At 39.2% G+C, this 22,960-nt stretch overlaps 1 protein-coding gene across 1 annotated transcript in view; it reads right to left on the bottom strand.

Moving 5' to 3' along the window:
• Positions 1–2,354: 2,354 nt before the first annotated feature.
• The window catches only part of LOC126174994 (NADPH--cytochrome P450 reductase), a 210,567-nt gene continuing 189,961 nt past the window's right edge, over positions 2,355–22,960 (bottom strand). Inside the window, exons 10-15 of the mRNA XM_049921477.1 lie at positions 18,777–18,974; positions 10,596–10,756; positions 4,536–4,639; positions 3,673–3,779; positions 3,442–3,563; positions 2,355–3,352 (exon numbers count right to left, since the gene is read on the bottom strand). Coding sequence (XP_049777434.1) covers positions 3,208–3,352; positions 3,442–3,563; positions 3,673–3,779; positions 4,536–4,639; positions 10,596–10,756; positions 18,777–18,974 — 837 coding nt within the window. The 3' untranslated portion in view covers positions 2,355–3,207. The remainder of the gene's footprint in view (positions 3,353–3,441; positions 3,564–3,672; positions 3,780–4,535; positions 4,640–10,595; positions 10,757–18,776; positions 18,975–22,960) is intronic.

The raw sequence follows: 22,960 nt of genomic DNA, 5'->3' as shown, positions 1-22,960 counted from the left end.
CTATTCCACCAAATGTGCCATCTAGATTCTTCCCCCAGACACCAGTTTTTCAGAACTCCGCAGGTGGAAAGTGGCACTATAACATGTCCTTGGTTCTTGCCACCCATATTACCTTAATTTACGTTAATTTCTCCAGTCTCAGCATTTCTTCACAGTAACTCTTTTCTTCACTCCCTTTTAGTTTTCTATATCTTTTATTTTATGACTTGGGTATCCCCCCCCCTCTCTCACATACAACACACTCAGCTTTCCTCTCTCATTAACTCATGCATGATATTTTGACAGTAATCTCTGTCTTGCGTATTACCATATCCTCCACCTCTAAACTCCCAGGTTTTCAAATCTCATCCAGTGCATTACCCACCAATCAGTTTTTCCTTCTCATCCCATCCAGTAAGTTTCCCCTGACCAGGGTTCTGGGCAACTCTTCTGAATTCTACCTACTGTCCTAAATCTCACCAGTCCTTTTCCTTTGCCCCTCTTCCTCCCCTTCAAACCCTCTGCCTGAAGATGGAGACAGTGGCTCCAAAAGCTGGCAGACTTAAATACCTCACCCATATGCGTGTGCATGCATGTGCGCACATGCAAACATTCTACTGTGAACAAGGAAATTAACATCTTGCCATGTCCAAGGAAGTCTACATTCTGGTGTCTGTGTGGTTGTGTGTGCTACTGCTAGAAAAACAGCTAGCACTTTTTGATAGCTAGTGAGAGTGCTATTTTCTGTTGTGTGTTTCCATGCTCCACGGATTGATTCACTACTATTGGTGAGTGAAAACAGAGAGAAAATAGTTGCATGAGAAACTTGCATTATATTTTACACAGGGTAGCCAAACAGTTTAAGTACACAGACAAGAAAGACGCATGGTGTAAACCTAAGATCCCACTTGGAAATCTAAATAGGTTTTAAGTGTTACTGAAATTGGGAAACTGCATGGATATGTTTGTAGATAAAAGCATAGAACAAAGCTGGGGGAACTTTTTGTGTAACTATAGCATGTCAGGAGATACACAATAAGCCAAGTACAATTTGGATGACGGCAGAAATTATGAAAGCCAGAGACAAAGTGAAAGGAAGATTTAATTACTGGAATGCTAAAAGTCACACTACAGATGGGTCTACAGAGGCATGACAAAAACTGTCAGGATATGTAGAGCAAAAGAGAACCATTATACACATTAAATTGCAATTTCTTTTACGGTTTCTGAAACCATTTACTCCCAGAGTAATACAAACAGAAAAAGTCAAATGTATCATAGAGTTTTAACACAGAGAGAACAGAATTAAGTGATCCATGGAAACAGTGTGAGAATTTAAATTAGTGATGTATAGTTTTTAGTGGAGTGATTGATCAAAGAAACTCTTCTAGTAGCAAATAAGAGGAATAGGTCCGTAAACGCACAATAATTTTTTTGCACTAATGGAAGTGGGTAGGGTTACACCAAGAAGTACTAATCCAGTATTTATCAATCATTGTGGAGTTGTTCATCACATAATTGATATTAAATGACTTAACTTTCAGTCCCTTGAGGACTGATGTCTGTCATCATCAGTAGGAGGTGTGACTGCTGCAGACACAATTACACTCTTGTATTCACTGTGATACGGAAGCAAACAGCCTCCAAATGTCATCCTGAGGAACTCATTGATATTCTTGAAATGGATACTGTATCAGTTCACACAGATTGCTGGCTGTAGGCCCTGATTTCCCCCCACCCCCACCCCCATACTTACTTGAAACAGGGCTTGACGGACCGAATATCTCTTGACAAATTAATACTTAAATAAATGGACTTTTTCCTTTTGTGCTAAACTACCTTTAAATATTACCTATTACATAAGGTGTGTACATTTTCTACTCCAACAGTTCACATAAAACTAAATGCCAGAATTAGTAATTGCATAAGAAGAAAGTACTCCAAGAAACAACAGTTGTTTTGTGGTGTACATCATTTTTCACCCTAAATAAAAATTTTTTCCCTCAAAAACTATCTGTTGCATTACACGAAGGTGTCACCATTGTTGCACACTTATGTTCTAAACTTATGGTATCATGTTTTAGTATATGAAGTGAAATCTTTAAAAGTCCGTTAACAGGCTAATTTCATTTTTGATGTGTGGTTGTTTTCTTATAAATGATATAAATTTAAATTTTCAGTAAACAGATGAAAATTTTAATATTATGCTGCCTTGTTCTATTTTACTGTTTTGTCAACTGATCCTTCTAGTGCATCATCATCTCTCCAACAGTGTCACTCTTGTAAACTGGAATACTGGCATGTGCACAAAAAGTTTCAATATAATTTATTTGGATGGCAATACTATAAGGAAAATAAAACATTAGCATAAAGACTTATTTTAAACAATACTTTAATACTTTAAATATCACTTCCAGTGAATTTCACATAAATATTTTAGCACCCAGATTATTTCTGGATCAACATTTTTCTTTTTTACATTTGATCAAATATTAAAACATTTCTTATTCAATAGTTACCGTACTCAAGGGAATAACTTACAGTGATACTTAAAACAGTAGACTGGTGTGATCTTGGCTTAAGGCAAAACTGTTTAGACAAAGAATGCTGCAAAATATATCACAGTTATCTATGCAAAATATGTCAAACAAGCCAGGAATCTAAAGATTTGAAATTTATATAAAAGCAATTTGATATAAAGACTATAGATCACAGCTGCCTTTGTGAGATATTTTTCCAGTCACCTGAACTAGAAAATTGTGAGCACAGGGCCAGAATTATTACAAAGAAATTGAGTATCATCATTACTCTGTCAAACCTCATGAAATTCATTTTGAAAACTTGTGCCTTCTTATTCTGTCAAACAACACAAATTTCATTATGGAACCTTGCACAAAAAACTAAATGGTGAGGTTTGAATTTCTGCAGTATAGACAAAGAGGCTTTCGCAGGTTTAAAGTTGCACATGATTAACAATTCACATCTATTTACTATAAATACAAAGTCTCTCTTCATAAAAAAATAATTGTAGTTTCACATTAAAATGATCACATAAATGTCTGTCCAGACTGATGAAAATCTTTGCAGTTTCAACATTTTACAAAACGAAAATGCTGCAGACACTGCCACTTTATGGAAACGAAAATGATTCTCATGGGAATGTCACAGTTCATTTCATCTGTGCTTTCTGTAGTGATATCACATGCCTTGACTTCTGAACCAGCAGCTTCAGCTCCATACATCTGAAGAGTATCTTTTCTGGTTCTCCATCTTCTTCACATAGGCCATAGCTTCTGACTCTGACATGTTTCCTTTTTCCATGACAACTTTCACAACAATGTCATGCACATCGCGTGCCATATTCTTTGCATCTCTGTAAATGACAAAAAGAAATGCCTGTAATCACTTTTTATAACAAATTTATACCCGTATTCTCAAAATATAATGTTCAGGATTACCTACCCACAAACATATAAGTGCCCATTGTTTTCTCCAATGATACTCCAGATTTCATCTTTGTTCTTCTGTAGTAGGTGGGTAACATAGACTTTCTCTGCTTGGTCTCTTGAGAATGCAACATACATCTGCGAACAGTTAATCAAAATTGAGCAACCTGACTGATTCAATTTGCTCAGCACTATACCCACAATTAATGCAGTATAAAACCCCCTGTGGTCAAACTATGATCCATACCTTAAGTGAACCATCATTGACATACTGTTCCAGTTCATCTTGATAGATAAAATCTTCAGATTTCTTACGACAGCCAAAATACAGTATAGTGTCACCAACTGGCTTCCCTGTAAAATAATCCAAATATCAATATTCTGTGTTAAAAAAAGTTAATATGAGTAATAGTAAGTTGCACATGGTGAACCTGAAGCACACATTCTGACAAATGGGAATCTGTTTCAATATCAAAATCAAATATTCTCTTTTGAAAAGCTGCAGGAGACAAGCACACAGGCGTACCAGGTGGGATGGCTGCAAAGCAAAGGTACTCTATGTCCTGTATTAGAACATGAAAGATAATGCAGCCACAATAATACCAATATTTTACATTCTCCATAGGTGTGGTTCTTAATGCCTAACGACTCCTTTTATCAATTTTTCTCATGCCAATATTACGAGAAGTTATCGTGCCCAGTTGCCGATTACCAGCCTGTGTGACAATGTGCTAGGGTGAATCCAAACCTCTCTATATTGCATCTTGAAGTATTGAAATGCAACACTTAAGGGTGAGTCAACCCATGATTTGCTCATCGATGCAAGTTTTGAAATTTTACTGGTAATCTTTCATGTAACCTCACACATCATGAAAGACTGGAATTCCCATTTTGGACACCTCAACTTCAGTATTCATAGTATCTGTGTGTGTACTGCTTTCCTGTCAGCACTATATGTGAACATCAATGCTTTTATTTATCACCATCTAGTTCAACTTCTATACCACATAAGCTACCATTCTAGCAAAAGCAACTTTCAGTAGTTATTAATTGCAGGTTAACCATAGCAGATAAACAAAAATATCAACAATAACAGGTAAGTGGCTCTACCTTCTTTTTTTGAAAGATGCCGTTCTTGAATAAACCCACGGAAAGGTGCCAGACCTGTCCCTGGACCAATCATTATAATGGGTGTCTGAGTTCTTGTTGGCAGCCTGCAAAGAAATACAGACATGAATAATTCTTTCAGATCAATACAGACATGAATGAAAAACTTAATGATTTCAGTAGCCAAGAGACTGAAAAGCTTCTGAGTTCTCTGGGGCTAAAGACCAATGAAACAACTCTACAGAATCCGTGACTGATAAACTGTTATGGTTTGTTCCATCAAATTTAAACTGTGAATGACAGAGCTCCATCTCACTAGGAAGCAACAGTTTTAGCAATAATTCCTGCAGACTCATTTTATAGTTAATATTCACTCAGTATGAGAAATGAGGGGCTGGTGGAAATTAGCACTTGACAAAATTTTATATTTTTTCCAAATAAATGGAAAAACTAGCTTTTAGAGAAGAATTTATAATCAGATTAATTGATTGCTTGCTTCATTCATTCATTCATTCATTCCATAAATCTCATCATCAAAGGAAGCCTTAAGGATCTGGAGTGACTGACAATATGCATTAAAATAATATTAAAATGTCCTGGGAGGAATACAGACAAGACGAGGATTAAAAGTAACTACTCACTGTACCCCTTAAGCATTGAGTTGACAATAGGGACATTATAAAATCATAACTAAGTTTTCAGAACACACAAAACAAGTTAATAACACACACACACACACACACACACACACACACACACACACGTATTTGCTTCATTTTATTGATTAGAAAGATGGAAAAGTTACAACTTTAATATGAACACATGTGTTAACCAGAAGAAGGGGGGGAAAAAAAAACCCACACGAGTCCAAATATTCTGATAAATTTCTGTATCTAAATCTATACACCATGTCCACCTTAGAGTGTGTGGTGTGGTGGATGGTGTTACTGGTACCATATCGTCCCCCCTCCTCCCCAACCTTCCTTTCCTTGTTTTATTTGTGAATGATAATGGGAAGAACAACTGCAAGTAAGATCTAATTTCTCAGATATTCTTTGTGGTTATTTCAGGAATGAAGCAAGTGGAAGTAATAGTTTCCTGATTCTTCTTGGAATGTACATTCACACAATTTCAACAGTAAATCTCTGTGATGCATGATGCCCCTCTTGCAGTGAAGTTTGTGGAGCACCTCCATAACACTCATCCAGATCAAAAGAGTATGTATTAAATGTCACTCATCGTTGATCTTCTCTATCTGTTCTATTAATTCAGCCTGGTAAGGGTCTCAGTCTGATGAGCAATACTCAAGAATTACCAGAGGTTTAAAGGTTCTTTTATTTAGAATATTACTGGTTTCAGGTTCCTATACGCCCATCTTCAGGTGGTGTAACTTCATGCTGTGACCCCGAGCATCACGGTGGATAAGTACAGGATGTGGTGAATTACCAGCGTGCGCAGAGCACGTTCACTGGCAATACACTATGTTCTGTACTTGTCCACCATGGCACCTGGGGTCACAGCACTAAGTTATAACACCTGAAGATGGACGTATAAGAGCCTGAAACTGGTCGTGTTCTAAATAATAGAACCTTACAACTGCAGCAGTATTTTCAACCTCTGGTACAATGCTCAGTTGTGGATATTCCTCCGACAGGGTTGTTTGTACTCAAGAATTAGTCTACAAATATTTTGTAAGTCACTTTCTCCACTGAACCTCAGCCTGACCCTCTGCTTTTCCTACAGCTAGGAGTTGTTCCACTCCAGGTCACTCGATCATTAGTCCTAGGTATTTTATGGCTGTTACTTTTCTCTCAGTGATTTATAGTTAATAGCATAATTGAAAAGCAATGGATCTCTTTGCTTATTTAACATTCAGTGCCAAAAAGCAAATCCTTGCTTTTGTTGTCTATCCTCTGCAGGTCATCCTGCATTTCTCTCTGCAATCTTCCATTATTTCAATGTTCTTTCCTGTCAAATTCTGTCTTCTAGGAAGTCATTAATTCAGTTACAAATTTCAGCCAGTAATGACTTAAACTTTTATTTTGTTCACTACATTGCAGTGTGTAATTGTACCGAGTGCATTCTGGAAGTTTAGGATGATGAAATTAACTTGGCTGTTGTTACACATCATCTTCTGGTGCTCATGGAGGAACAGAGTCAGCCGAGTTTCACATGATATCTATTTGTAGAATCCATAATTATTTTAATGGTGTCTTGTCCCACTCATCACTAATAGGGTGCCTATGGGATGCAGTGTTCTCGGAATGCTATACAACAATTCAGTCAAATAACATTAGGAGTTTTATTCCCAGAAAGCAAATTGACAATACTTAACTTGACTATAGCCAATGTTGCTAGAGAGCCGGCATCAAAACAATACAGTCTGATAGTGAAGCACTAAACACACTGCAGGCTTGGGCTGATCTAGGCAGCCGAGGCTAGCAGGAGCTGCGGATATATTCACTTGCTGCAGGGGGCGTGCCTGGTGCGGCACCATCCGATTATGCGCACCATTGGCTGTCCTTTTTTCATCACCTTCTCTGCTCTTGCATGCCACCTCTTCATTCCGGTGTTTGTGTCTACGCCGGAACAATTTTTATGGAGGTAAATGAAATGATCGTGTGGCATTGATGGCTGGGAGGCCCCAACTAGGGAAGTTTGGCCAACGAGTTGCAAGTCTTATTTCAGGTGATGCCACATTGGGTGACTTGCGTGTTGGTAACAATGAAGTGATGATGTGGACAACAACACCCAGTCCACAAGCAGAGAAAATCTCCAACCTGGCCAGGAATCAAACCCACTGCATGGCAGGCAGACCCATTACCACTCAGCTAAGCAGGCAGAATTTATAGAGGTGATTATTGTTTTCTATAAAGGTCAATGCCTTAGCATAAAAAAGTTCTAACAACTATTCTTGAAAGTTGAATTACCTTCAGTTTTTTTTCCAATCAGTTGGTACCCTTGATATTTGCCAGCAACCTGTTAATGGCTTTTGAACCAGAACATAAAACTCCATTCAAAGTAGTGGGCAGGAATGCGAAGTCTACAGAAGCATTCTTAATTTAAGCATGGTGGCTGTTAATTTTACAATTAATGTTAAATTCACTAGCTAACCATTAATTACAAATATCATTAGGAGGTAAATACAGTGTATCCATTTATGTGATGACCGTGTGCATGGGGTTGTGTTCATCATGCACCGGAACCACATAGCCTGGTCGAATGGGTTCCATGTCTCCCTCTCAATACTGCACTGCGAACCCCTTCAGCCTGCAGTAAAACAAACATCATGGGTGTAACAGTGAAGTCTATGAATGCAGCAATGGGAAGACCAAATTGTTCCATTCCACAATGAGTGTTCATTTACAATCTGTATGCATGTACGGAGTTCAGTCTTACTGTCCAGAGATTGTTTGAACAGAGATTGCCAGGTGTTTGAAATACGAGTTGTGATGCAATTCACAAATTAATGAATAAACTTTATGATATGGGAAGTTTTCATGACAAGAAGTGTAAATGACATCGTACAGTGGTCACAGAAGTTAATCTTTATGACATTGCATAATGCCTGGAAAATTGCATTATTAAGTCTCTCAGATGTCTTTCATAGCAAATCCAAATTTCTTACACATCTGTTCCAAGAACAACTAAGTTACTTGGGCTAAGGCCATATAAAGTAACATCAGTGCAAGTACTTAAACCTGGTGATTCTGTGCACAGGGTTATATCTTGCGAATGTGTGTTGAAACAAGTGCATGATGGTGAAATGGATCCTCACCTCTTCTGTTTTCAGACAAGGCTTGGTTCCATATACAAGAGTATGTCAATTTTCAAAACTCTCAGAATTGGAGCACTGACAGACCTATTCCACTGAAGCACTTCATGATCAAAAAATAGGATTGTGGTGTGCAGTTAGTGCTGACAGAATAATAGGTCCAGTTTTTTTAATAACACAGTTAAAAGTGAAAAATAAGTGCAAAAGATTTTGCAACAACTTTTAATTAAATAAGTGCAAGAGTATGAAGCTTTGCATTTTTTCCGTAGGTTTTGACAAGGGCTCATACAGCCAATTTGAACATAATTCACTATGTGTTCCATGCCAGAGTCATTAGCAACAATATCTGGCCCAAGCGTATTCCCAATTCAACTCTGTGTGTTTTCCATTTGAGGGGGCACTAAAGGATAAAGTGCACACAACAAATCCACAGACGTTACAGAAACTCAACAATAAGATCTGCAAGTCAATTAATTCTATTTCTCAAAGAGAATTACATTGTGTGATGAATAATTTCTTGAGTAGATATCAGAAATGTGATGAAAACTATGGCACGCAGTTCCAGGACCTCCTTGTATGACATGGGTGAGTACAAAATTTATTTGCATATATTTTTAATTTAGTACTGCAGTAGCAGTGAGGCAACACAGCGTCTCATTCACAGGGCAAAAGTGCCCTTCTGCCTGCTATCTACTGTGCTGTACATGCACTCAACACATAAATGGAACACCCTGTATACTGGCACATGATTGTAAGAACCCCAAAGTCCCTGAAATGCATCTGCCAGATCTTTATTTGATTTACATTGCACACGTACTGCAGACTACTGTATGGTAATAATTTTTGACCTCTGTTACACTGCCTCAAAATATAATGCCATTGGACATTTCCGAGTCAAAGTATGCAAAGTACAATAGCAATCCCATCCCCAAGTTAACACAATGTGAGATATTTGCAAGTACAAATCAGGTAGAATTGAGCTTTTTGACTAACTTATCCAGGCACTGGAATAATGTCAGTTCACTGTAGAAAAATATAATACGCACAATCTGCTTTCCTTAGATAGTCAGAAATATTTGTTTAGTTCAGTTACAAACAGGAGAGACTTCAAACAGAAGAACAAAATCACATACAAAGAGCCCAACCGCATAACAAATGAGGATTGATATGGCTGTAACATTAATACAAAATAAGCCAGAAAGTAATTAAGAAAGATTACAGTTTAACTTCCTACTGACAACAAGGTCATCAGAGACTGGGCACAATCTCTGATTGAATAAGGAAGAGGTTCTGAAATCGGCAGTGTCTTCTTCAAAGGACCTATCCCAAGGACCTATCCCTTCATCCAAATCAATTTATGAAAACTACAGAAAACCTTAATCTGGGTCAGTAGACAGTGATTTGAACCCCAATTTGAACACTATTCCCCCTGAAAGTGACCATCAGCTAAATCACTGTGTCACCTTGACTGGGTTTTCTGAATATATTTATTGTCTATGCCATCATTAACTAGTATAGCTTTTCTTTAAAAGAGGCAAAGTAATGAGCAAAATTGGAAAATAAAAACTAAGTGTATGTGAAAGGATCAACTGCTGCAGATGCATATTGCCAATAATAATAAGAACACTGAATCTAGACGCTACTTGGCGAAGTTTTATCTTTTGGCTACCAATTTGTAAATCGGTATTTTACCCCTTCCCCAGTTTATGTCTTACATCAGCTCTCCCTTTGTGTTCTATATATGGAGTACAGTGCAGTAAGATGGTTACCATGTAGCCAGAAAAACCAATACCATGTAGCCAGAAAAACCAATATACTTATCTCAAGTCGTCTCAGTTGTTGCTGAAGAATGTTCAGTCATAAGGTTAAAGGAGAATTTTGTTTTCTATGTCTGCGATTTCCTATGTAAACTTATCTCTTTGCTGCAGTTATAAAGTAACTATTTACATTCAAAAGAAGACTACAAGGTGAGATACTGAAGTGAAATGTGAATATTTTAGTTAATTGTGTGATTGCTTATTCCCACAGAACAATTTCAGCTGCCTTGACAATCAAGCAGCAGCAGTAACAGAAGTTAGTTGGAATGTTTTACAGATAAATTTAACCCAAATCACATTCAAGCACAAGTCCTCATGTTAATTTTTATTTAACCAGTTACGAGACCTAAAACAAGAGATGTAACTACATCATTAAGCAGTGAACAGGCATCCAGTTGCTTTGGAACAGATTAAAAAAGAACCATACAATGCTAATTTCACTAGAGCCAGATTAAGCATTTGCACTATTACCTGAACTGTGATCTTCTAATGTAGATTGGAGTAGTGGGCGTAAAATCTTCTTTTGGTTGCTTCTTCTTCAGCCAACTTGTTGCAACACCCTTGTTGTGGCGGCCAGTAGGTGTCGTATAATCCACCAACACTGCTGTCACATGCACTGAATTTGGATACACCTAGAAGAGCACACAGTAGTTATTAATATCATAATGAACTAGCAGGAATGTGATACAAATAAAGAATTAAATTATGATTACATGAAGCTGCAAGTGTATGAAATAAATGAAAAATAGTTTTATCCGTGGTCAGACTTGTTAACTTATTGGTAATTGGATACATACTTCCTGTGATGTACTTGCACATATTAATTTTTCAATTGTACAATGTATCTTTCTCTAGAAATCAGTTTTACTTTAACTCACATCTTCCTTCTTTTATCACTTTCATATGCTTCATTTGCCAGAGGATATTTTTATATTATTACACTCCTGGAAATGGAAAAAAGAACACATTGACACCAGTGTGTCAGAACCACCATACTTGCTCCGGACACTGCGAGAGGGCTGTACAAGCAATGATCACACGCACGGCACAGCGGACACACCAGGAACCGCGGTGTTGGCCGTCGAATGGCGCTAGCTGCGCAGCATTTGTGCACCGCCGCCGTCAGTGTCAGCCAGTTTGCCGTGGCATACGGAGCTCCATCGCAGTCTTTAACACTGGTAGCATGCCGCGACAGCGTGGACGTGAACCGTATGTGCAGTTGACGGACTTTGAGCGAGGGCGTATAGTGGGCATGCGGGAGGCCGGGTGGACGTACCACCGAATTGCTCAACACGTGGGGCGTGAGGTCTCCACAGTACATCGATGTTGTCGCCAGTGGTCGGCGGAAGGTGCACGTGCTCGTCGACCTGGAACCGGACCGCAGCGACGCACGGATGCACGCCAAGACCGTAGGATCCTACGCAGTACCGTAGGGGACCGCACCGCCACTTCCCAGCAAATTAGGGACACTGTTGCTCCTGGGGTATCGGCGAGGACCATTCACAACCGTCTCCATGAAGCTGGGCTACGGTCCCGCACACCGTTAGGCCGTCTTCCGCTCACGCCCCAACATCGTGCAGCCCGCCTCCAATGGTGTCGCGACAGGCGTGAATGGAGGGACGAATGGAGACGTGTCGTCTTCAGCGATGAGAGTCGCTTCTGCCTTGATGCCAATGATGGTCGTATGCGTGTTTGGCGCCGTGCAGGTGAGCGCCACAATCAGGACTGCATACGACCGAGGCACACAGGGCCAACACCCGGCATCATGGTGTGGGGAGCGATCTCCTACACTGGCCGTACACCACTGGTGATCGTCGAGGGGACACTGAATAGTGCACGGTACATCCAAACCGTCATCGAACCCATCGTTCTAGCATTCCTAGACCGGCAAGGGAACTTGCTGTTCCAACAGGACAATGCACGTCCGCATGTATCCCGTGCCACCCAACGTGCTCTAGAAGGTGTAAGTCAACTACCCTGGCCAGCAAGATCTCCAGATCTGTCCCCCATTGAGCATGTTTGGGACTGGATGAAGCGTCGTCTCACGCGGTCTGCATGTCCAGCACGAACGCTGGTCCAACTGATGCGCCAGGTGGAAATGGCATGGCAAGCCGTTCCACAGGACTACATCCAGCATCTCTACGATCGTCTCCATGGGAGAATAGCAGCCTGCATTGCTGCGAAAGGTGGATATACACTGTACTAGTGCCGACATTGTGCATGCTCTATTGCCTGTGTCTATGTGCCTGTGGTTCTGTCAGTGTGATCATGTGATGTATCTGACCCCAGGAATGTGTCAAAGTTTCCCCTTCCTGGGACAATGAATTCACGGTGTTCTTATTTCAATTTCCAGGGGTGTATCATACACATTAAATTCCTAATAAAACACACTGAACAACCAAGAAGTGTTACTGATTTTTGATTGTTGAGAACATAATTCATCAGCAATCAATGTTAATTCCAAGTGTTTCAGTTAACCTAAATAGTCTGCATAAATAGAAGGTCAAATATTTTACAAATTGCTTTTTCTAAAAGTAAGGAATAAAATATATTAGAGAAATATTTGATGTATCTTATTCGTTTTACACGATTCAAAGGCATTGTCAAGTTTGAAATAACTTTAGGCTCTGAAGACACCAAGGTAGCAAAGGGTTGCATCCCCAGATGTGTATTTGGAGGTCTGATAGATCCAGATCCTTGAGACAGTCAACAGCATGTATCCCAAATGGCTTGGTCACATGGGGCCGACTCCTGAACAGCCATTCAAAGGCAGGTTGGACCACTGCTCTAAATGACAATGACTGAGGTGATGCTGAGATTTTCAATGCCTGTTGAGCCAAAAGAATACAGTGCCAAATCCAGAGTGATGGTTCACAAGCCTCTGCACACAGACTCTAAACTGGGCTGGTCCGAAAGGCTCCAGCCGATATACGAATGCTCTCATGGTGGATAGCGTCTAACGTCTTGAGGTAGGAAATATGAGTTGACGTATAGACCACGTTGCCATAATCTAAATGTGATCGACCAAATGCCCTATAAAACTGTAGGAGGCGGGACCTGTCAGCTCCCCATGTTTTTCCGCTAAGCCCATTTCAAAATATTCAATTACTTTAAGCCCTTTGTATATAGGTCTTTCAGGTGTGGGAGCAGGGTTAACTGGGAGTCAAATAATAAACCCAAAAAGCACACAGTTTCTTAAAAACTTAAAATATTGTTCCCCACTGTGAGCACTGGTTGGTTAAAACTTCAACGAGCACAGTTAAAATTGACATATGTAGTCTTCTCTGGTGAGAACCTAAAACCAGTTGTCCTGGCCCAGGTTTCCAGCCTTCTAATGGTCAGCTGAAGCTGCCTCATCATCATTGTAAGATCAGAGGAAGAGTAGAAGATTGTAAAGTCATCTACAAACAAAGAGCATTTGACAGGGCTTCTGACTGCGGAGGAAATTCCATTGATAGTGATGGCAAACAATGTGACACCGAGTACACTGCCTCGGGGGATCCCATTGTCTGGAACATAGCAGTCAGACAAGGCATCGCCAAAGCAATATTGAAAACACCAGTCCTCAAGAAAGGATTGGATAAGAAGTGGCAGGCGACCATGTAGTCCCCTTTCACGAAGTTGGCAAAGGTTGTAGTACCTCCAGGTAGTGTCTTATACTTTTTCATGGTCAAAAAAAAACACAAACCAAATGGTTTCAGCATAAGTAGGAACCCTGTATCACAATCTCCAGTAGAACTAAGTTGTCAAGGGTGGAACAGTAGCGCCTGAAACCGTACTGGGAGCAGCTCAGGTGATTTCAGGATTCAAGCATCCAGATGAAGTGGCAGTCAACCATATGATCAAGGGCCACACTCTGGTAACTGTTTGGAGCAATTCAGTCCTTTCCCGATTTCCAGAATGGAATTAATATTGCCTCCTTCCAAGTTTTGGGGTACTGTCCATCAAACCTGATCTGATTGAAACAAGAGAGGAGCTGTCCTTTCACTTCAGAGCACAGATGACGAAGCATGGCATAATGAATCTCACCAGGTCCTGGAACAGTGTCTCTGGCTGCAGGCAGAGCTGATTCCAGTTCCCACATGGAAAATGGAAGCTTGTAGACTTCCTCATTGTGTGAGACGAAATGCGAGTTCCCTCATCTCTGCAGTCCTATGGAACACCTGAAAAGCAGGAGCTTGTATGGATGATGTAGTGCCAGCAAAAAAGTGTTCGGCTAAGATCTGAGCCATATCTTCTGGCACATCCACCAAGAAGGCTGTAAGGGGATGTGCACTGTCCTTGCCTGAAATCCACCTTATTGATTCTCAAACTTGCTCAGTGGAAGTGGATCGATTAATGGAAGTCCTTCTAGGAAGCCCTCTTCCATTCTCATACAGATTTGAAAACCTGAAGGTTTTTCTGAAGTTGGATGGAGTTTGAAGTTCCGCAGAGCTGTTTGTCTGGCTCTGATTGCCAATCGACAGTTATCATTCACAAAGGTACAGGCCATCATCTGAGATGGTTACTAGACTGGGGGTGGACTCTGTGGCAGCCCACTGGATCTCACAAGTGATATGGGTCACCATCTTCTCTGCACAATCCTTTTGTTCAAAAATAGCCACTTCCCACTGAACTGAGTCTGCAGTAGCTGGGAAACAAAAACAAAGGTCAATGGCTGAAAAAGACACTGTAGCTGTGGAAAAGTGTGTCATCTGACCCGAGGTCAGAAGGCACATATGAGTCGCTGTTTCAGCTAGAAGTGTTCCATTACAAAGTCGTCTGACACTTTTTAGGGACCCAGCAATACTTTCCAATGCTTTGTGAATATAGAAAGGGGAGACCATCTCAAAGATTTCCCCTGTTCTCTTCATTACAATGAAAGTGTTATGGCACACTAATGCTCTTTTATATAATTCTGCAACTTCTTTTTGGGAGGATTGAACAACTGAGCTCTCTTTGATGAGTGGGTGTAGGTACTACCTGAGAATACACCCATCCCATCAGTAGTAGTAGTAGTTTGATGGGACCATTCCATAGGGATCTCATGAGATGCTAGGAAAACAACCCTTGACCAAGGCAGAGCCCTGCATGACTGAGCAATCTTTATACAACTTGGGGGATGGCACGCACACCTTGATGCTGAGGGGTTTCTTATAGATGTGTGTACCTTCCTTGCGGTCCAGGCAGTGAAGCAAATCCACGTTCTCCAAAGCACACAACATTCCACCACTGCACCACACAGTGGTTGCTGAAGCATGCCTGGAGTTTATGGTAACAGAGGACTGATGGCGTTTACCAGTCCAGAGCTCAGGAACCTGGGGTCACCAAGCCCAAAACCAGCAACCAAATGCTGAGACCCTGGGGGGTACTGACACCTTGTTTGCTTTCCTAGCATCTTCTGTTCCCAAAAAGTCTTACATTTAATATATGATTGAAAGGAAGCCGTTTTGGCACTTTAATATCACAACAATGTATCATTTTATGTACAAAATAGCTAGGCCTTGAAGAGATGAACTTTTTGACACTTCATTTTCATAGCCAGCAGCAATTGTTTGTGAAATATTTAAATGTTCCCTAAAACCACCAAGTTTTTCTTAACTACCTGATTACTTTCAAGTAACTAAATATTTCTTTGCAAAACTAGACTGGTCAGTTTCATATCCTATTTGTTTATTTCCCACTCTTTGTTTGTAAATGAAAATTTGGACAAAAACCCATTGTGTAATTTATAGACTCATGTGTCTGCACTAAAACATTTGGTATTTTATCATTTATGAAATGTGACACTTTATATAGCCACACAGTTCTGGATGTGAAGGGATGGAATTTGGTGTGCCACAAATGACCTGTCCCCAAATTTTGTGCAGTTATTTATTTAGTTTCATGCAGCATAATTACTATGATGAATAATGAAAAGAGATTCAGCCCTCTGAGTAAAGATATCAATCTGTAAAATGTGAAAGTATCAAATTTTGTCAATGATCAGGCAGTAATATAATACCAAAACTACTTCAGTTTTTCCTTTTATGGCAGACTTACAGAAATGTCAGCGTGTGAGCATTTTGTCATTCTTATGTAGCCTTAGCCTTGAACATCTGAAGTTATGCACCCACAGTGTTGAATGCAACTGGGCATTGTTGACACATTCTTAGCTTTGTCACTGACTAAGCACTAGCAGTCCAGGTCAGAGTAAGCCAGGCAAGTCTACGTAAGTACCATGGTGTTACTATTAAGTACAAAGTATGGTTTAAATATTCTGATAACAGTGTAGAAACACGTGATGTATTTTAGGTAAGTGTATTCTAGTATGATTTGACGTATAGAAAGTGACTGATTGTAGGAGAAATATGCACTGAAGCACCAAAAAAACTGGTATAGGCATGCATATTCAAATACAGAGATATCCAAACAGGCAGAATATGGAGCTGCAGTCGGCAATCCCTATACAAGACAACGAGTGTATGGCACAGTTGTTAGATCAGTTACTGCAGCTACAATGGAAGGTTATCACGATTTAAGTGAGTTTCAATGTGGTGTTACAGTCGGCACACGAGTGATTGGACACAGCATCTCCGAGGTAGTGATGAAGTGGGGATCAACATGACAGAAGTGTAATCTTTCAGCACATTGCTGCAGATTTTAAAGCTGGGCCATCAACAAGTGTCAGCGTGCAAACCATTCAATGAAACGTCATCGATATGGGCTTTTGGAGCCAAAGGCCCACTCGTGTACCCTTGATAACTGCATGACGAAAAGCTTTATGCCTCGCCTGGGCCCATCAACACCGACATTGGACTGTTGATGACTGGAAACATGTTTCCTGGTTGGACGAGTCTCGTTTCAAATTGTATTGAGCAGATAGACACATACGGGTATGGAGACAATCTTATGAAGCCATGGACCCTGCATGTCAGCAGGGGATTTTTCAAGCTGGAGGAGGCTCTGTAATGGTCTCAGGCGTGTGCAGTTTGAGTGATATGGGACACATGACATGCCTAAATATGACTGACAGGTGACATGTATGTACGCATCCTTTCTGATCACCTGCAACCATTCATGCCCATTGTGCCTCCGACTGACTTGGGCAATTCCAGCAGAACAATACAAAACCCCATTGTCCACTGGCTACCAAACTTCCCAGACATGAACATTATTGAGCATATCTGGCATGCCTTGTAATGTGCTGTTCAGAAGAGATCTGCACCCCCTCATACTCCTACACATTTATGGACCGACTGCAGGATTCATGGGGTCAGTTCCCTCCAACATTACTTCAGACATTGGTTTAGTAGAGTCCACGCCACGTCATGTTGCAGCACCTCTGCGTGCTTATGGGGGCCCTACATCAATTAGGCAGGTGTACCAGTTTCTTTGGCTCTTCAGTGTATATGCACTCTTACTATACAGCCAGACCAACAATAGCATAAACTCTTAAATATTTTTGTAACATAAACAGACAAACAAACTAAAATTTATGTCTATTCAACCATGTCAGGACTGACTGAAATATAATAGGATTTCAATAATCGAACTTGGAACCTCACTCCAATAATGGTCTGCCAATGGTCACCACACTTCTAAATATATTGATGTACCAGCAGCCAAGCCAAAGTGTAGCTAAACAATTTGGGAGGAGCACTTTCAGAATATAATGCAAGTATGCCCATAAATTGCAGAATACTATTTAGCACACTTTCCATACAAGTAGTGTAGTGAAACTGCAGGTGTTGTGCAGAAGTGGAATGGCCCGTGGCTTAACTGTAAACTATTGCAAAGATGCACGACTTTGATGAACCAGTCTCATCCTCCAGAGACTGTGTACACCCATGCACTTTATTTATAATGCACCACACACAAGTTTTAGGTGCACAGTCCAGCTGCCAAATAATACTTTACTACCATACCAAAAAGGATAGGGAACTTAACACTCCATGTTCAGAAGCAGTTAATACAGTTACAAACATGACATGTTGGGTGAATGATACAGAGTGGTAAAAATGGATGAGAAGGAAGAAAACTAGATGTAGTACAATGTTCGATCAGGCAAAACCCAAAAGACAACTGCAGTGGAAGAACTGTGCTCGCAAATTTGATTTACCTACATTTTACAAGGAATGATTGAAGAATGAGTAAATCAAGAAATAGGAGAGAGTGGAATGAGAGTCTTGTTAACCACAATTGACAAAAAGATAGAAACAACATAAAGCTGAACACATAAGGAAAGTATGGAACGCATCATGTGACTGAATAAGAAACAGCTGCAATATTAGACTATCAGGATGAGCTGCCACAAGTTGTTTGAAACTTGTGATTGATTCCTTTGCATTTTGGCATTATTTCAACCACATCAGTACTTATATCAAAAGGAAGAGAGTGTTATTCTGGGGTTCTAAGGATGTCTCATGGACAATTCAGAATTTATCAATATTATGCAGGTATAATAAATAATCTCCTAGTCAAATGTTCATTCCACAGGATACAGTGTATTGAAATTAGTGATTAAGGAGCTAAAACTTTATCCAGATCAGGACTGTAACATGAATTTTTCTACTCTTCACTGCTAGTAGTGTTCTACCTGAATTTTGATCTTAACTAAAGATACAGTTTGAACACACCATTAAGATTCAACTGCATCTTTATTACAAGAGTATGTAAATATAGCTCATGTACCTTTGGAGATGATGAAATGGAGTAGTATCTCGCCTGCAGGCGGGGAAGCAGTTCACACAAGTGATCAAGAGCGGGTTTGCAAGAGGGCAGATCTTCCAGTATATGAACAATGTTACGGTTGTCTTTAATTATCCATTGATTGTACAATGACTTTCCTTCAGGAGATGTGCTTGACATTAGCTTCAGTTTCTCTTGTTCCTGAAAAAGAAGAAAATTTATTTTAAATATCTGATAATTAACTGAAAGACTTCCACTAGCAGTCAAAAGTAAACTTAATACAGTTAACAGGTTCTCTTACATGCAAGATAAAAGAGCACAGACACCATAAGACAATAAAGATGTTTACCTTTATGAAATATTGTTGAGTGTCATCGTTACAAGTGCCAGTTTAGAAGTGTATTGCACAATAGAACAACATATATAGATCTCACAGCATTTGTCTAATCTTAATGGTCACTCATTGTTCATTACGTTCCCTCATGATCATGACAGTACAGTTTTGAGAAGTGGAGTATTTCAAACAAAGACTGAGTTACAGTGCAGTTTGTAAATGAAGCATCAGACTCCTATCATTATACAGTGATACACCAATTTCACGCATTTGTATAGTTCATAAAGTAAATACAACAACCACATAATGTTCCTTCTGGTTAAATTCATTTCTGTCAACATCGATTGCATCAATAAAATCACCCAAGAATCTTAAAATTTTTTACCTCCTTAATTTATGAAAAAGTTATGTATACTCTGGACTTTTTTCTGGGATTTTTTTAAATTTGTTGTTGGGCTAGGAAGCACATCTTCAAATACAGATTTACTCTGATGAGTTTACTGCAAGAAACTAATATACTAAACAGTCAATGCAGAACTAGAAGGTATTGCGGTCAAGATAATGCATATTTATTCTGGAAGGGTGTTCAAATCCATGTCCTGTCTCCCTGATTTAGGTTTCTCATTGTTTCTACAAAATTCTGCCAGTGAATTCTGTGACGATTTCTTCAACAAGGTCACAAGAGATTTTCTTTCTCATTCTTGTCCCTTGTTGTACTTCACCTCTAATTTGGTATACTCCTCTGACAATTGTGAGCAAGATTTCCAGCAACCATCAGAGATGGAACTTTCAATTAGACAGTTATCTCCTCAGTAGCTACGACCTTTCACCAACAGTGGTGTCATCCAACACTATTGCCTTCATCCAGTTTCTCTAAAGGCAATGTAATAATCATTATTAGAGCATCCAATGACCTTGATGTTTAAGTCCATCTTGGGTTTCTTCCTTTTAAAAAATGCCAACAAACACTTTGATTATGATTTGTATTCATCCTACAACTCAGAATAACTTAGAGGGGATTTGCATTCCTCTTAATGTAACAGCAAACAGGAAGCATAATAGCTTCTCATTTTGAAACACAATATCGATCATGTTTAATTATTTAAAGACTGAAACTATCATATATTTGTGAGACTTTAAATAAATTCTTTTCCTTCAAATATATGGGCACTGCTGAAAATACACAACATTACAAGGGTATAAGATCATGAAAAGAATTGCAGAAGTCACATAAATATATGTAAACAAAAGAAATGTAGTCTCATAATCCAGGAGGAAGAGCAGAAGGGGCAAGGGGACAGCAGTAAAACAACTGCTATATGGTCCCATGTCCTTTGTCATTTCTGTGCAAAAGATGTTTCACAGTTCCATAGAGGAGTTTGGATGCGAATCAGTCGCTTCTGTCTTCTCAAAGAGGAAATTTCCGTTACATTGTAACACATTCATTCTGTTCTTCAGACTGTCTTATCAGCTGTCTACAATATCATTCACAAGAGTTTTCAGGTGGTTTTCATGTCTTCTAGTAATTGGACAACACTGACCAATAATAGAGCCAATGTTTTGAGACCTGTTATGTGTCTGACATGTTTACCAGTGATAACTGAAGATGAAAATTTTTCCAGTGCAATCCTATGATTTAGCAATACCAAAACACTTGAATCCAACAAATAACAGCTAATGCCCCAAAACTGTAATCAACCCATAAAAAAGCTAGATCTTTTTATAATGCTTGCTAAACAAAAGTGCTGACAGCAAGCACTGCAAAAAAAGTGTAAGAAACCACTTTCCTCCCAATTTCAGAGTGTGTTTGTTATTACGCATTTCCACCGCTCAGAATGTCAACTCAACAATTAAACAATGTTTGTGGTTTTTTCTGTACAGTATTTTGCAATGGACAAATTTTCGTCTTATCTATACTACTATTTAAAAGTAAGTGATTGTTTAATGTTGTTATCAAAAATCTTGAAAGGTTCTCTACTGATTTGTTGCAAAGTTTTTACATGATACTCAAATAGAAAGTTCTGACAGACACAGGCTACATATTTTTTAAACAACACTGTAGAGGTTCTCTGTTAAAACTAAAATGATGTGTTCTGAACATGTGAGGTATCATTTCTTTTCTCACAGTCAGTTCTAACTTCAATAGCTGGGCATTTAAACCATTAGACAAATAGTTTCTCCCATATATAGTCTTTCTTCTTATACATAACTTCAAACAAAAGTTGTATAAACAACTGAATGCTGTTTTTTCTCTTTCTTGCAGTTGGTTTTAACAGAAAACAGGAAAGTTGTTTTGTGGCATACTGGGTTATGATTAGACTGCTACTAAGGAATCTGTTCGTACAAAACTTGGAGTTACTATACATTCACATACTAAAATTATGTGAAAAACTGTTACTGAAGCTACTATTTTCACAGATCCAGCAGCATGAGAAGTCTCTCATATGCCATATACCCCTAACAACCCTAACCACTTTACCCAACTTCAATTCCCAATCAAGGTTTCATTAGCAATAATAAACAATGCTCAAGGTCAGAGAGAGGGGAGAAGGGGTGATGGATTGAGGGGGGAGGGAGAAGGAGATTAGGATGTATATGTAATTCCCATACATATTTAGCAATTGCAAAGCACAGTCAAGTTTGCTAGTAATGTATATTAATTGTAGTTGGAATTATTACATTGCATGTACCGTAAGCTGCTCGAGAGAGCTGGGGGAATAGCAAACCCACCTACTAGTGATAACCTGGACCACATAAGCTGCTGGGCACCTACACCATAAATGAGAGAATATCCCGCCTCTATCAGCAGAGGCTGTTACTATTATAATGACTGTAGTGAATTAGAAGACACTCCTTCCTCCACGGAAAATGGCCTACACAAGTTTTTATCAAATAAAGTTGTGACTAGAATTGGCAGATATATAAGGTAGTTTATGTTTATGCTAATAGGTGGGGAAATATTAAAAGGGGCATATTTTAATTCTCATCTCATATGTAGTGTCAGAGTGCAGGCGATTTAGTTCAGTGGCAACACCTAAAGAGGATTTTTGTTTTGCTTGTTTGAAAAAAATGGCAGTGCCAAATAGGCCTATACATAAATTTTGATTTAATTTTTCGTGATTAGTGAGATCAGTTTGGATATAGTGAGAAGTAATATGATAATTAGAAGCTTCAGCTCAACAAAGGTCCATTCACTGAACAAGACATCCTCTTCTGGATTACTGCTGGATGGTATGGGATCCTTACGAGATAGAACTGATGGAGGACACTGAAACATTTCAGAGAAGGATAGCACCTTTTGTATTATCGTGAAATAATAATGAGCTTATCACGAATATGGTACACTTGTTGGGATGGCAATCATTAAAACCAACGTGTTTTTCTTTGGGGTGAGATCTTTTCATGAAATTGCAATCACCAACTTTTGCCTATGAATGCTAACATATTTTGTTGGCGACCACCTACATAGGATGATACAATAACCATAATAAAATTACAGAAATTAAAGCTTTCACTGAAAGATTTAAGCTTTTGTTTTCCCCATGCTTTGTTTGAGAGTGGCTTTAAGTTCAATTAACTCTGCCAGTACTTTAGTGTGAATTGCAGAGTATTCACATAGATGTAGATGAAGTTAACTGTAGGGGACAAAAATTTAAAATCAAATAACTTCTTTAAAAACATATCTAAAAATGATGCAATGAGAGAAAAAAATTTATGATAAAAAATTGAAGGCTTTTTATATGTTTTTCTGGTGCAACAGGCTGTGCTGCAACATCTCAGTATCAAAGATAATATGAAGACAGACAGCCACACAATAAAAAAAATTATCACTACTCATCTGATAAGACATTTT

Source organism: Schistocerca cancellata, chromosome 3, assembly GCF_023864275.1.
Source record: "Schistocerca cancellata isolate TAMUIC-IGC-003103 chromosome 3, iqSchCanc2.1, whole genome shotgun sequence".
NCBI lineage: Eukaryota > Metazoa > Arthropoda > Insecta > Orthoptera > Acrididae > Schistocerca > Schistocerca cancellata.
Note: the sequence above shows the minus strand (reverse complement) of the source record. Positions and strands in the feature narration are given on the sequence as shown.